This window comes from Coffea arabica, chromosome 7e (assembly GCF_036785885.1).
Source record: "Coffea arabica cultivar ET-39 chromosome 7e, Coffea Arabica ET-39 HiFi, whole genome shotgun sequence".
NCBI classification, from domain to species: domain Eukaryota; kingdom Viridiplantae; phylum Streptophyta; class Magnoliopsida; order Gentianales; family Rubiaceae; genus Coffea; species Coffea arabica.
This window is the reverse complement of record NC_092323.1, coordinates 4,784,613-4,799,068: the sequence shown is the minus strand read 5'-3', so window position 1 is coordinate 4,799,068 and position 14,456 is coordinate 4,784,613. Positions and strand designations below refer to the sequence as shown.

General features: G+C 36.4%; 2 protein-coding genes across 6 annotated transcripts; one reads left to right on the top strand and one right to left on the bottom strand.

Annotated features, from left to right (window-relative positions):
* Window positions 1-983: 983 nt before the first annotated feature.
* On the top strand, window positions 984-7,573 carry LOC113701523 (proteasome subunit alpha type-2-A). Of its 3 annotated transcripts, XM_027222231.2 has the most exons (13): window positions 984-1,123; window positions 1,188-1,358; window positions 1,877-1,948; window positions 2,072-2,148; window positions 2,597-2,661; window positions 3,367-3,413; window positions 3,975-4,050; window positions 4,828-4,895; window positions 5,792-5,861; window positions 6,013-6,098; window positions 6,758-6,820; window positions 7,087-7,152; window positions 7,261-7,573. In XM_027222231.2, exons 3-13 carry the CDS (start codon window positions 1,908-1,910, stop codon window positions 7,307-7,309), a joined length of 708 nt encoding a protein of 235 aa, XP_027078032.1. In that variant the 5' UTR covers window positions 984-1,123; window positions 1,188-1,358; window positions 1,877-1,907; the 3' UTR covers window positions 7,310-7,573. The 3 variants fall into 3 exon arrangements, with proteins under 3 accessions (XP_027078032.1, XP_027078031.1, XP_027078033.1); XM_027222230.2 differs by having other exon boundaries at window positions 1,043-1,358; XM_027222232.2 differs by lacking the exons at window positions 984-1,123; window positions 1,188-1,358 and adding an exon at window positions 1,388-1,755.
* Window positions 7,574-8,382: 809 nt separating this feature from the next.
* LOC113701521 (uncharacterized) lies at window positions 8,383-14,130 on the bottom strand. 3 transcript variants are annotated; one of them, XM_072060507.1, is made up of 10 exons: window positions 13,833-14,130; window positions 12,491-12,922; window positions 12,213-12,294; window positions 12,044-12,119; window positions 11,452-11,532; window positions 10,468-10,601; window positions 10,040-10,289; window positions 9,774-9,837; window positions 9,159-9,233; window positions 8,383-9,068 (listed from the first exon to the last, which is right to left on the bottom strand). In XM_072060507.1, exons 2-10 carry the CDS (start codon window positions 12,876-12,878, stop codon window positions 8,695-8,697), a joined length of 1,524 nt encoding a protein of 507 aa, XP_071916608.1. In that variant the 5' UTR covers window positions 12,879-12,922; window positions 13,833-14,130; the 3' UTR covers window positions 8,383-8,694. The 3 variants fall into 3 exon arrangements, with proteins under 3 accessions (XP_071916608.1, XP_071916607.1, XP_027078029.2); XM_072060506.1 differs by having other exon boundaries at window positions 8,383-9,233; window positions 12,491-12,891; window positions 13,833-14,129; XM_027222228.2 differs by having other exon boundaries at window positions 8,383-9,233; window positions 13,833-14,128.
* Between the last annotated feature and the right edge of the window lie 326 nt (window positions 14,131-14,456).

Sequence of the window (14,456 nt, the reverse complement as noted above, 5' to 3'; positions counted from 1 at the left end):
TTGAGTTGGAAACACGTCTAGTACGTACAAATTAAGTGAATATAGGGAAAAGCCAAAAAAAAAAAAAAAATTATCAATAGTGGTTAAGTGAATATATAGGAAATCCCATTGTAGTTTCAAAACATATAATATAACACTTCATAATTTAAATTAAGCTGAAAAGCAACGGAAATTATCAAAACTAATGTAGGTAAATGAAATGACAAAAATACCCTATTATATATAAGGGTAAACTGTAAAAAAAAAAAAAAAAAAACTCCCCGTGGTTTAATCAACTTACAGGAAAGCCCCTATGTGATTTCAAAAACTATAATATTCATCCATTTTACAAATAAAAACAGTTGTTCTAATTGGTTAATATCTATATATGAGATAATATAATGATTACAAAAAAACTCACAATCATCCATTGCACACACAAAGTACAACCATCTCTTTTGATGGTTTTTCGACTTCGACAATTTTACTTTCGCTTTTTGTGAATTTTATACAGGTATCGTAGGATCTAATTTTGCTATCCACTCGAGAGATTAAAAAAGATATAAGCAACTATTTTGTAAAATTTTCCTTCACTTCACACAAAGAAAATATATTAAAATTCATACTTTAAATCTTTAAAAAAAGGTCCTATAAGATAATATAGCAAAAATCCAAATTTAGAACTTTATCCCAAAGTAGTGTGCGTATGACCGGTGGTTGACTTCTCCTAAGAAGCTTATATATTTTCCTGAAATTTTTGAATCAAATCTAGCTTGTATTTTTTTTGGGTGTGTGAGTCGAATATCTTTGTCCACGTCAGCAGCCAAGAGATAGTGGTGGGCTGACAAAATATCTGCACCAACCCAAGAAGCCTAGGGCAAAATGTAGCCTACAATGGAATATTGGATTGGACGCTTCTTTAAATTGGGCCCTGATGCAGGAAGTCAAGGGCTGAATGTATGTAGCCTCTCATGGAATATATATTGGGCACTACTTTTAGATGGGCTTTAACGAATTTAACTCAAGGTAGGTGTTGCAGTGCGTATGGTTAATTCCTTAACAGTAACATTCAAAGCTGTAACTAGATCAGATGGGTTTTGAGCTACCGTTCTTGTGGAACAAGAAATCCACCCACAAAAGCCAGGTCTTTTTCTGACTTGTCTCGCTGAAACCCTGTTTCGTTCTTTGATCCATCTCCTTTTCCTCAGGCATCACCAACGGACAGACATATCTTCGGAACTTGATTTCAATATCATCTTTTATCAGACGGCAACATCAAGACTGCATCGGGCGGGTGGTGCAGAAGCTTTTCAATTCAAACTATAGTTTGCTGGCGAGAAGTTTTCACAACCTTATAGCAGCTTAGAAATTGGTTAGAGGTAACAAGAAGAATTACAGCTTAGAAATTTAGTCGGTTAGAGGTAATCAGAAGAATTACAGGGAAGGCATATTGAATTTTTTACTTTTACCGCCTCGAGGCTCTGTCGCCCTCCAGTCTCCGTGGATCTCCACGGCCTTAGCTGCCACGGGCAGCATTTTGAGCTTCGAAGTGTTAGCAAACATTAGGGATAGCTGTGAATTTACTTGGTGAAATGTGTCGATCATAGTTTGAGTATGAGCGGAGAAAGCTTTATTTTTCCCTTTCTCTATCAATTTTGCTCCATCAGCCAAGTGAAGTGACGGATGAGAACAGTTCTAGTGGTAACTAAGGCAAGATAGTACAAGAAAAGGGTACAAGAAAAGGGACGTTGATAGATTTGTAACGAGGATAAACTGGTTGGGGGAAATTAAAACTTTCTATTAAAATTTTGACATCTGTACTGTATTACTAGTTTGTAGATGAATTCGATTAAGAAGTATGACCCTTTTTTTTTGGCATTTATTGGTCAATTTGCAGGATTTTACTTGAAAAATCCATTTAGATTCAAATGGGTGATAGTCAGTACTCCTTTTCTCTCACCACCTTCAGGTACGAACTTGCTTGCCCTTTTCTGGAAAAATTTACGTTCCTAACTAAGCTTATACTATTTGTTTAAGCATGTTTGGTTTTTCCCTATGCAAGTTTCCTTACAGAGATTTTAATTTTTAACAGCCCATCTGGGAAGCTTGTTCAGATTGAACATGCCTTAACTGCAGTTGGGTCTGGTCAAACATCATTGGGGATTAAAGGTAATTCAGGACTTTTAATGTGCTTTTTAGTACTAGTCATCCGCGATGGTTTGGTTCAACGTGTGATACCAAGTTTTACAGATTACATGTATACTTGTTTGTCTTCATCATTTCTTAATATATAGTTAAACACTGCACCATTTAGTGACCTAAGTTTCTGATACGGTTCTCAGTTCATAAATATAATTACTCGCATGAGGAAAACTGTACATACAAGGCTTAGAGAGCACTGACCTTCATGAAATCAACTTGTGTAGTTTTGGTCTAACAATTTTGTATAGAAATATCAGTAGCGTTCTTTTTTGTTTAGCGTTCTTGTGAATTATATTTGTATTGCAAACAATATCTCCATGATGGGTAGTTTGTATCTCCTGGCTGGCTTATAAAGAACAAGTATAGTTGCACCTATTTCCTGTATCCTCTCACACGTCTATACTGGTCATGGCAGCTGCTAATGGTGTTGTTATTGCAACTGAGAAAAAATTACCATCCATCCTGGTCGACGAGACATCTGTAAGTTTTAAAGAGTATCTCTTAGGTTGTCCTGAATTTTACTTATGTTTTTTTCTCTTTATAATCCTTTTCGTAGGAAATCATGGGATGCGTGGACATAGCAACTATAACTAGTATGAATCTTGATATGTTCAAATCATAAGTTTTTACTAGAAATAAAGTCCACTTTTGATGCTGTGCAATTCTGTGATTTATTTGTGAAATGGTTATTTACTTTAGCTCAAGCATGTGGCATTGCATTTGGATAGGCAACATGTTTTGCTGTCAGAGTTGGTTACATAAGGTTCTGCTGGATTTTGTATTTTGTGGAGAAAGCTTTCTCTTGCTGTTTTCTTGTATGGTCATGTGTGGTTATTTGATTTTTGACACCCACACATATTCATTCTGTACGAACTATTGTACTTATACCACATGAACTTTTTTTTAAAAAAAATCCATGTCATATGTATGCATCTCATTTTCTCATATCAAAGCAATGTTACCCCTTATCCCAAATGTATTTCACTGAACTATTTCTGTTATTGTCTAGAGCCTTTTCATTTTTATTTTTCAACTTTAATTGTGTTCTTTTCAAGTTGTATTTTGCCTCAGAGTTTCTACTTGATTTTTTTTAGGTTGGAATTTGAATTCTTTATATTTTCTAAATTTCCAGATGCTTCTTCACTGAACAATGTCTGAACCCATTTTTGGATTTGGTTGCTTCAGGTACAAAAGATCCAGAATTTGACTCCAAATATTGGAGTTGTATACAGGTATATATTTTATTTATGTTTGTGCAATGCAGCATTTCATTCTTTTGAGGTTACTCTATTATATTCTTCTGGTTGTATAGATCAGATCCATATTCCTTTTGATTTGGTCAAACATTTTTTTCCCCATACCACGTGCATATCTTGTGAGTAGCATTTAGCTAGACTGCTAGTTACTCTATTGCAAAGCACAACAGTAGGGCGGCATACATGGAAATAGCTAAATACAGGGGATATAGGTGTTTCATATATGCCTTTTGGAGTGCTTTACTTTTACCATTACCAGTATTTAGCCCCTTAAATGAATTTTGGTTGAGTTGGTTTTTGAGTTTTAGCTATGCTCTTATCAAAATGTAGACGGGCAATTGACTACTTGAAGAAAGTGTATTGAGTAGGTAGTCTTGTCAGCTTGTCCTATATTCATCTTAAAAGTTGATGGGTTACTTACTTGAAGCATTACTTGTTTTGTAAGCTAGCTTCTCTCCCTCTTTCAGTTTTTGCACCTGCACTTTGACACATATTCTTGTCTCTTTAATGACATTTCACATTCTCTAATATCTGCAGTGGTATGGGCCCTGATTTCCGAGTTCTAGTTCGGAAAAGTAGGAAGCAAGCCGAGCAATATCATCGGCTGTATAAAGTAAGTGATGTCCCTTTGCAGCAATGTTCAAACTTTTCTCTATCTGTTTTCTGAAACTGTGACGTGTTATGATTTGGTGGAATGGTGTAATATTAATTTTAGAAGTTCAGGATTAAACCCTCGGTAAACGGAATTCTGAGCATGATTGAGTTGCTTTTTTCTTCTCTAGAGGGAGTGGTACCATTTTGAGTTCTATTCTGGGAACATGATGTTATACAGCTTTTCTTTTGAGATTGCATTTTTAGCTAAGGGAGGTAGATTATTGATTTTTTAATTTACACTGATTTAATTATAATATTATGTATAAGGCATATACTTATTTCAAAAAAAAAAACTGGGAATGGCTATTCCAGGAGAAGCCAAGATTAGATTTGATTAAGATGTATTATATATGTAAAATTGGTAACTCTACCTTGGAAGTTGGTTAGCATCTCTTTCGTTAGTGCCTTGGATGTTGCATTCTTGAGAGTCAGAAGAGCTCGGTAGTGCTGCATTCATCATGGTTGGTTTGCAGTCCATCTGTAATCCTGTTTCAGGATGACTTAAATGATAGGCAGCTACTCATTACCAATTCAATATGTTGTGTACATTTCTGAAGTTAGAGTGATGAAAATGATTGGTTCTTATGCTCCAGTTGCAGCAATGCTGCTGAGATATCTTCATGCCTGAATGCAGCAAATTCACCTTCATTGCTTCTGGAATCTTGTGTTTCATTTAAGATAATAAAATGTTAGTGTTTGCTGCTTACCTTTTCTGCTTTTTGCTGTTGGTTGACAGGAACCAGTTCCTGTTACACAACTTGTCCGGGAAACTGCTACTGTCATGCAGGAATTTACTCAATCAGGGTAATGTGTTTATGCTGTTATCTAACTCAGTTTGTAATTGGTGGTTTCCAGCACTATTGTGTTGTTATTTCACAATAGTACTGCTGTTTCTTTTATATGTCTAACACTTGAAGTCTAACTTTTTTTTGGCAACTATATTTGCTTCACCTAGAAAAGGATTTGTATTGATTTCTGTATGTTGCAGAGTGGGCCAACTTATGGAGTGAGTACTTCTATATCACGGTTTCTAATGTTAAGACATGGCAACCTCCATAGTGGTGGAGCTAGAATAGTTTATATGGTTAAAATCTTAGTTTGACTTTTATGAGGGCAACCAAAGTTTCTTAATTTTCCATGTGAAAATATAGTTTTGTTCTGCCATAAAGGTTGCTGATAATGTTTGAAAAGTGAATCTTTGTGGAGCATGAAAAACATTTATTAAGAAGGTTTCTTTTCCTGAAAGTTGGCTTCTGGTTGCATACCACGGGATTCGTGGTGTCAGAGTTGTTTTCATCTCTGAAAACATTTTGCTGAGTCCCGTCTACAGGTGCTTACTGTCATTTTCACAATTTAATCAACCATGGAAGTTAGTACATTGGATTACTAAAGTAAAAACGAAAAAAGAAAAGAAGGCCTACTTCATTTCTCTGGTAAATATAGATAATCTTACTTGGGTAGACATTATTTGCAATATTAACATTTCTTTTTCCCAACTGTTGCTTGGTGGAAATATTTAGTAACATAATTTAGGATAGATACATAAAGCTGAATTACCAGCATGATTTTCCAGAGGTTCTCGGGAGCTGAATCTGTGGTTCTAATCTTTTCACTATACTTGCCTCATTTGGACCTTTGATATAGATTGTAAATGAGTACCATATTTTTTATCATTCTTATTTTCCCTATTTTTCTTGTAGTGGTGTAAGACCATTTGGTGTTTCACTCTTGGTTGCTGGATATGATGACAAGGGGCCACAACTTTATCAAGTATGTCATCAAATTTCTCCAGTTCTGGTGCTTAGATATTTTGTGGCTTGGCTTAGCTTAAATATGCTGTCACAAATTTTTTGTTTGCCTATCTAAGTGCCATGGGAGTTTTGATTATTCTTGATATCTCTTTTGCTTTTTGCTTGCGTAGGTGGATCCATCAGGTTCATACTTCTCATGGAAAGCTTCAGCTATGGGGAAGAATGTGTCTAATGCAAAAACGTTTCTCGAAAAGAGGTGAGTAGTTATCATTTCTGAATTCTAGAACCTCTATTTTATGGCTTATTTTATAGTGATAGTTCGGCTTCAACTTTCTGCTCATTTTAGTCTTTGTACTTTTGTAGATTTTATTAATGCATTATCTTTCTTATATCCACATTTTCTTTTCTGGTGAAGTGTGTTTTGAGTTGTAAAATTTCTTTCACATTCTAAAACTACTACCGTTCGAGATAACGTATTGAATGTTCTTGTAATCCTGATTAAGTGGACTGTCTCTGGGAAAACCCATTTTGTTTGTGGAATTCAGTTACTTTTCGAATGTTATTATTTTCTTTCTTCTTTATCTTTCTGACAAATCTTTCAGATGCAGTGGCAACTTTTAACTGCATTTTCTTTGAGAATGAACTGTGCAGTTCTTCTAATGCAATATAGAAGTGAAATGATTGTAAATTTTGCTTGTTTCTGATGCAGTTTTGATTGCTCACCTTTTGCTTATTGCAACTGGCAAGATGCAATTCTAAGATAACTAAGAATGTGTTTACTTTTTTGGATTAAGTTCGCCACTTAGCTGACTTAAGCCTCTTAAAGATCATTGAGTAGCGTTGATTGTTGAGGTGCTTTTATACAGTTTATTGCACCAATACTGCCGAAAGAACCAATATGACTATTTCATGCAGGTACACGGAGGATATGGAACTTGATGACGCTGTTCACACTGCTATTTTGACCCTCAAAGAGGGGTAAGTATCCACACTTGACCTCAAATCGTTTGTAATTGTTATTTGTTGATTTGAGAAGAGTTGATAACCACAAATAATTTGTTGAAAGTCTTGAAAGCTTGAGCGAGCATTTTTCAGGTTTTGACCTCCTATTGGCTTTGTGGCTGAAATTACTGATTCGCGTGTCTGCTCATGTTTGAGCTTATATTCAGTATCTTTCTTCCCTTGGTTAAACACTTACGTTTGTTAGTTGTCCTAAATAAACCTACTTTGCATGTGCTTCTCAGGTTTGAAGGACAAATTTCTGGCAAAAACATTGAGATTGGCATTATTGGCAATGACAGAAAATTTAGGCAAGTAACTGATGTTCTCTTTAACAAGCATGCGCATAATTAGGTGGATGATATTTGTTAGTTGATGACTTTTTCATTGAAAGTATCAATCTGCTTGTATTCTTGCAGGGTGCTTTCACCAGCTGAAGTTGATGATTACCTGCAGGAAGTAGAGTAGAGTTTCTTCTCTAGCGAGGAGATTGGAGATTTTTACATTTGTATCAGAAATAAAGCGTATTCAGTGATAGAAATTCTGGTGTTTTAACTATTTGGGCTATGATCGTTCTTCCCGGTGGTTCTATTCTTAAAACGTTGGAAGTGTTAATAACGTCTGCATCATTTACCTTGTGCAAACTTGCAGTGCCCTTGGACCCCATCTGTATCTCATAGTGCATTTGGTTATTTGGTCTTAAAATTATTCCGTTGGAGATGTTGACCTTTATGTTCCAGTCTTCTGCACGGGCTCTTTTGGGTGTTCGAACTATATGTACCTTTTCTTGTGATTGGACGCGTCCAGGCTATTTTAAGTTTAGTCTTGCCCATTGGTGGCGTGGTGGTTCGAACATGTGGCTTCCATTGTGATTGTGAGGGGATAGGCTGGTGGGCAGACATAAAGTGATCAAAATTTCAAGTGATCAGCCGCCTGTTATGCTGTCCGTAGATTGATGTCGGTCGCGTCAGCTATTATTTGTAGCCGCAGTGGGTTTTCATCATTAAACCTCTGCCAGAGAAAGTTGGATACTGCACCCAAAATCTATTTGTTAACGTCACGCCATGAAACGTTTGATATCCCAAACGGAGACAAATAATTTTGAAAAAGAAAATATTTTTATTTTATCATAGTTACGACATTAAAATGTTGAATTTGTATGACAGTTGTGATAGCCTTTTGATTGGAACAACACACACAACTTAAATTTACAATGGAATAGAAAAAGGAAAAAAAAATCCCATTGAGAATTTAGATAATATGTAGAAAACTACATCACAATTTAAGAACTCAGAGTACCTGCTCAGTATTGCGAAAACTATAGATAGCACTTTGCGTCCAGAAGAAAACATCTCCTCCCCAGAGAGACGCTTTGTGCAAATCATAGGGCAAAACTTGATGCGGCAGAACCAATAAGTTAATCCACTTCGTGCGAATCGTAAAGCTCGGCAGCCGGGAGCATCTCATGCGTAGCTCCGTACAGATACCTGAAGATAGCATCACAAGCAAAGACCACAGAGTATCCTCTTTGGTTGTGCTCCTACTAGAAAATCACGTTCGATACAATATTAAACTAACAATTACTGTTGACAATTTGGAATTCATAAACCAGAGGATACACAATAAATGACGAGACTCGTACCGCAGATCTGCCTAGTCTCGTCATTAGTCATCTACTCACTGTACAGCAAGAAATTATTTGAACAGAATTTTCACACCAAAATTTAGCATGCCAACCATCCATTGATGGACAGCATACATGCCGTTGCAACTACACATTAAATCACAAGAAGAATCATGCTTATGTTACATGGGATTCTAATTCTACAGCCCGAATATTGTAATTCGCCAGTCTATCTGGGAGATGAGTAAGGTAAGTTACCATATGGAAAATGCTTTAAAGAATCGTTATGGACAACGGGGCTTCTTCTAGCTCTGGCTGACAAGGATCTGTCAAAACTAGAGCTTCTTGGCACTCGACTATCTCCTGGACTCCGGGGTGAATAACCAGGTTCAAAGCCACCATACCTGTGAGAATAACTTGACCACGAGGGGCTACCAACCTCACAGCCAGGGGGAGGAGGCTCGTCATCTTCAAAGCTCCTTGACAACCTCTGCTCATGATAATGACCTCTGCTTCCAGAATCTGATGTCCGATTGGATCTGCTGTATGAACGATTTCTAGACATATTTAGATCTGAAGGCCCAGCTGCCCAGCGCATTTCATCTGCATTTTGTGGGATTGGTGCATTTACCCCTGGAAATTCAATGCTCATTTTTCTAGCTGGCTCAGGATGGCTTGAATCAAGAATCTCACCTTCCTCTGTATCTTCCCCATTTTCCTCATCACCAAAGATTGTGATACCCGATGGCTGGTCTTCATTGTCTGGATCTGCAAAACAATGTCAAGATGTCATCATACTGCTTAAGGCTATTCAAAGTTCAATTACTGACCAATAAAACCAACAAATGAAATGCAAAGCCTTTTTTTTTTTTCACTTCTATAGGCCACAGGATAAAGGCAACTAGGTTCAGAATATGGAGGAGAGATAAGAAAATCGTGTCAATAGGTATCAAAGATGACATGTCATCTATATAAATAATGAGATTCAGAACATCAAAAGCCGGGTTATCTTCCTGCCAATCAAGAAATTGATTTAAAAAAAAACAACTAAATAGGAGGACAAAACAGGGCAGAAAAATTGCATTGCTGTTTCTCAATTATAAACTTGAAAAGCACGCAGTTTTATTGGAAGGAAAAAGTCTAATGAGAAATACGGAACACATTCTGAGTAAAACTTCAAAATGTGGAAGGGAAACACATGGCTACAAGTTAAAACTAAACAAAACAATTTTTTCTTTCATTAAAGACCTCTATGTAATAATGACAAGAAAATTTAAAAAATCAAAGACCTTGGAAATGCCTGATTACCTAGATAGCCAGGTGGGTATCCTATTTCTCGCATTCTGTTAAGCCACGGAGGTGGATCAAACTCCTACAGAAATTAGTCACAAAACACTTGATAAGCAATTTTAAACTTGCATGAAACCTAACACTGCAACTTAAAAGGCATCCCCCTAAAAAAAATTAATAATAATTGCAGTTCAAGATCTGCAAAAAAGAATCCAATTCACCACAATTTAGTTCACATGAAGCATTCTTAAAAGCAGATGGGAAAATCCCAAAAGCTACCATACCCCAAGTCCTAAAAGCTGGCGTGTTTCAGAATCAAGAGTGCCTGGTTTTAGTCCATCATACTTGCCACCAGGAGAATTCTGATAATATCGAGTTGGGTTGCGCGAACTGGGGTTTTGGTTACGCCTAGATTTATGTTGCTTTCGAGCATTGTTAACAGCAATATTATCACGAGGCTTGGGACAGTCCTTCAGTGCATGGTTGTATGAGCCACAATTGAAACAACGGGAACCTTCCACTACTTCCAATACTCTGCCATGCAAAGGAGAACATTAGATTTTAAAAGGGAAATGGAAAGGGAAAAAGAAAAGCATGAGTGTATGGTTGAACAACATAATATCCATATGTGGGCAATCTGATGTTCACGGAAATGGAGACAACACATGGGACTAAATTGTACATATTCAATTTCGAATGAAAAATCCTTTACCCCAAGTTACTTGAACCATCCATTGCAGTTAAAGCTAATGAATATCCACGATCATAAACAGGAACTGAGTTTCCATCAAATGGAATGACTTCCTTGTTCTGTCTGCACCTAGTTTCATTCTCCATCCAAAAAGACTACATTGAAAACAGAATTTCTAAAATGAGTTGAAAGAACATAGTATTAAAGAAATTTGACAAAGTGCATTTAACTCATCTAGACAATGGAAAATCCAAATCCAGATCACATTCTGCATTTATTCAGATGAACATAATAAGAAGCTAAATTATTAATCCAGAAATAGTCTTACATTGTATTAGATTATCAAGACATGCAAGCGATCGCAATTTCTCAACACAAATCTGAAGATATGAATACACAGGAGACAACACTAAGTACAGTCCTATACTCCTACTCTATGTGGATTTTTTTCCCTTCTTTTTGGTTTGAGAAACTAGATAGAAAATTGCATAAGACTAGCATTTTAAACTGCACCAAGAACAGGAAACAGTGGAGAGTCCTAAACTAACTCTAATTAAACAAAGAGCAGTTGATTTCTATCTTTCACTAGCTAACATTCTGTAGATATTTTACTGAAAAATAAAAAAACCAGAAAGCATTGTGATAAAATATGGCTTATAATTTAGCAATCCCTCGACTAATGAGCTGATTCACCCATCCAGCCCTTCTTTTGACCTGAGAACTATTATCAATTTTGACATTTATTAGATCATTGGTGTGCTAACAAGGTTCTTTTTAAGCTTGTTCAAAGATGTTGAGATACAGAATTTCTGTTGCTTACACCCCCCCCCCCCTTCTCTCTATCAGCTCCCACAAACAGGCAGGCAGACGTTTATAACTTTTGGAATGCACAAGCTGAATGGCACAGGTAACTCATTTTGCATTAAGTAAAATAGATGAAGATCTTTAATTTAGTATCAACTGAAAACCAACAAAGGAACATGTCTAAAGGGAAAGCAAATATACCACTGCAGAATGCTTATCTACACCAACTTGAAGAGCCGGGAAATATGTATCTTCACCAGATTCTAGAACTTGGCTTGATTCCTGAGTTGATAGAGTAGCACTTTAGCACTTGGGATAGTATGTGCAAAAAGGCAAACAGATCTGTTATAGAAAAGAAAATTTGGTTCCAATACCAATCAAGTACAGTCAAGAATTGGACCCTAAGAGCAATGATCTAATGAACATTCTTATTAAGACAATCTTGAATAATTGTTCCTTTTCCTTGTCGGAATGCAAACTATGTTAAAACAGTTAGCAGCCCCAGCACTTCTTATTACATTACCTAGAGCTCACTATGTTCTGGCTATCAACATCAACAAAAATTTGTTTTATAGGCTCTACTAACTTTACTAGGGATAAAAGCATCTTGCCAATGGTAAAAAGCATTTCTTCTTGTTAAGGCAGGACATAACACTAAAGTAAGAACAATACATAATACTAAGCTAATCGCAAAAAGAAAGACACAAGAACCATTAAGCAAACAGGAGGCTTAAAAATGAGCACGCAAGCAAATAGCAACTAATATAATCTATTCAAGTTGAATGAAAGTTACTTTTGATGAAGAGCAATGCTGAGCGTGCCACTGTGACCACTGCTGTAATAGCTCCTCAAGCTTTCTTTTACTATCTCTGGATAAATTAAGAGAGATCAGCAATCAAGCAATGGAAGAATTGTTTTAGAAATAGTCAACCATATAGAATTTGAATAACAAAGTTCCATACCTTGTCAAGGACTTATAGGTGACCTGTACTGAAGGTTGCTGCTCGTCAACAGTAGCTTGGGATCTCTTAGCACCAGATAACACTGGAAGGAAAAATTAAGGGAAACAAAGCATTAGGAACCTATAGAATAAACTCATTGAAAGCTGGAAACTTATGAGCTTATCAATACTAGAGGCAAAGTAGCATTGTCTTTTGGATCCAGAATTTCAAGTCTTTTGCAGGTTAGATTCTTTGTTTGAGTTGAAAAGGAAAAATGATGACATGGGATAGAATCGCACCAATCTCATGACTACTAACAGCAAAACCATCTGTGTTGTGATTGTTGAGAAAGCTTTCATCTTTCAGAGCAAGACTACCATTACCAGCATGCCTTACAGGACTTAAGCAGGTTGCTGCTACAGTTTCAGTCAGTTCAAAACTAACTTCCAAGCTGGATGGGTTATCATGCATTGTTTTATCATTTTCAGTAGCCAGCAGAAGTTGATCATCTCCATCAGCGGAGTCACCTGAGTGCCCAAGGATCTCTCCAATTTCCTTAACTTCTTCAACCTCAAGCTTTCCAGATTGACAATCCACTTTACCAGGCTCACATCCGTAATCATTATCTTCACTTCCATCTCCAGGGCTATTAGCAGGAAGGCTGATAATATCCTCAGTCTCCATCATTAGAAACCGTTTTCTTGGGAATTCAAGTTCAAGCAGCAATTATGCTGCATCATTATACTCAACCAATTAGTTCACAACATCTTTGAGAAACATTTCAAGAAAATCTTGAATTAGAACCTCAAAATTAATTTTGAGAAAGACATAATCCAAGTATGCAGAAGTACATGCATATCAAAAACGATTCTCATACTCAGCAAACGGACAGCCCAGGCCAAAGTAGAATCAGAAACCTAGATATAGTGGACTCATCAGAAAAGATTGTTTGAGTTACCAACTACACTAGCAAGAAGCTAGCAACAAAAAATTTGCAAGTTCTTCACACCAATTACACGTTGAGTTACCAAGGTTGACTACATTGACTAGCTCAAACATAGCTACTTTATCATCCTTTCTTGCTTAAGACAAAGAAAAACAAAGGTTGATGATATTGCAAAAAGAGTTTGACTTTGTGAATGCTTTGGTGTTTTAGATCAGATTTTGCAGGTCAGATAATAATGCGCCTCCTAGATGAAGTCCCCTTTCCATGTGCCCGTCGATAAGCACATGGAACAGTAATGTTGGGGAAAAGGTTGTGGTACACATGTTTCACTCATCTTCTACAAAAATCAGCAACAAGCACCCATAAATTCCCAGTTTTAACAATACTAATATACTCATCAACAGACCAATATATACAAAATAAGAGACCAAATCCTTTAGTGAGCAAGACATTAACAAACAAATCACCAACAGAAAACCCTAAAAACACAAATTAACATATCAATGATCAGAAATCAGATGCCAAACACTGAAAGCCGTAGTCCAGCAGCAAAAATTTACATAAATTCTTTATTAACACTAACAGATGGATTAGGGTTTCGTAATTGCATCGTTACTAATTGGCTTCCAAATGTAGATCTAATGATTAAAAAAAAAAGAAGAAAAAGGGGAGCTGCAATTAGGTTTTTTACTTACCTGGGATAACGATGCAAAATTGGAGGTCCTCAAAAGTCCAAAATCGGTGAATTTTTTCCCTCCTAATAAATTGAGTTGGAAGAATTAAAGAATATAATCGAAAGAGAGAGACATTAATCGGTCTTCCTCCAGTCCAAGATTGAAGAGACTTGAAGGAGAGATCATTTTAGATTCCAACAAACCAAAGCCTTTTAGATTTTTTTTAAAATTAATTTTGGGGTACGAACGCTTTTTGGATTCTGTATTCGAGTACTGGGCTGGGCTTCTGTTGGACGCAGCCCGTTCATCTTAGGAAAATCATGGTCGCAGACCCGTAGCTAAAAGCCGTACCTTAGCTTTTTAAGATTTTTAAGCATTAAATACAAGGAAAATATTATACAGTGGGGACTTGCAAATTCTGATTTATAATATAAAACCATAGTTATTAAACTCGACCCGGAGAGGAGACCGGCGAAGGAGGTGGGTCAACGGGTCACTGGTTCAACCGGTGGGTGAGTGGTTGAACCAGTGGGTCACTACATATATTTAAATATTATATTTTATAAATTTTGATATAGGATATATGAGATAAATTGTAATAAATAATGTCATAACAAATATTCATTTAATTTAATTTGCTATAGA

What these genes read in the sequence shown, in the direction of transcription:
- LOC113701523 (XM_027222231.2), top strand. Translation starts at nt 1,908, where the DNA reads ATGGGTGATAGTCAGTACTCCTTTTCTCTCACCACCTTCAG. An exon ending in TTTTCTCTCACCACCTTCAG is followed by an intron (nt 1,949 to 2,071) that starts GTACGAACTTGC and finishes AATTTTTAACAG; the next exon opens with CCCATCTGGGAAGCTTGTTC. An exon ending in AATATCATCGGCTGTATAAA is followed by an intron (nt 4,051 to 4,827) that starts GTAAGTGATGTC and finishes GTTGGTTGACAG; the next exon opens with GAACCAGTTCCTGTTACACA.
- LOC113701521 (XM_072060506.1), bottom strand. Translation starts at nt 12,878, where the DNA reads ATGATGGAGACTGAGGATATTATCAGCCTTCCTGCTAATAGCCCTGGA. An exon ending in TGTTAGTAGTCATGAGATTG is followed by an intron (nt 12,295 to 12,490) that starts GTGCGATTCTAT and finishes TTTTCCTTCCAG; the next exon opens with TGTTATCTGGTGCTAAGAGA. An exon ending in TAGATAAGCATTCTGCAGTG is followed by an intron (nt 10,602 to 11,451) that starts GTATATTTGCTT and finishes TTTTCAATGTAG; the next exon opens with TCTTTTTGGATGGAGAATGA.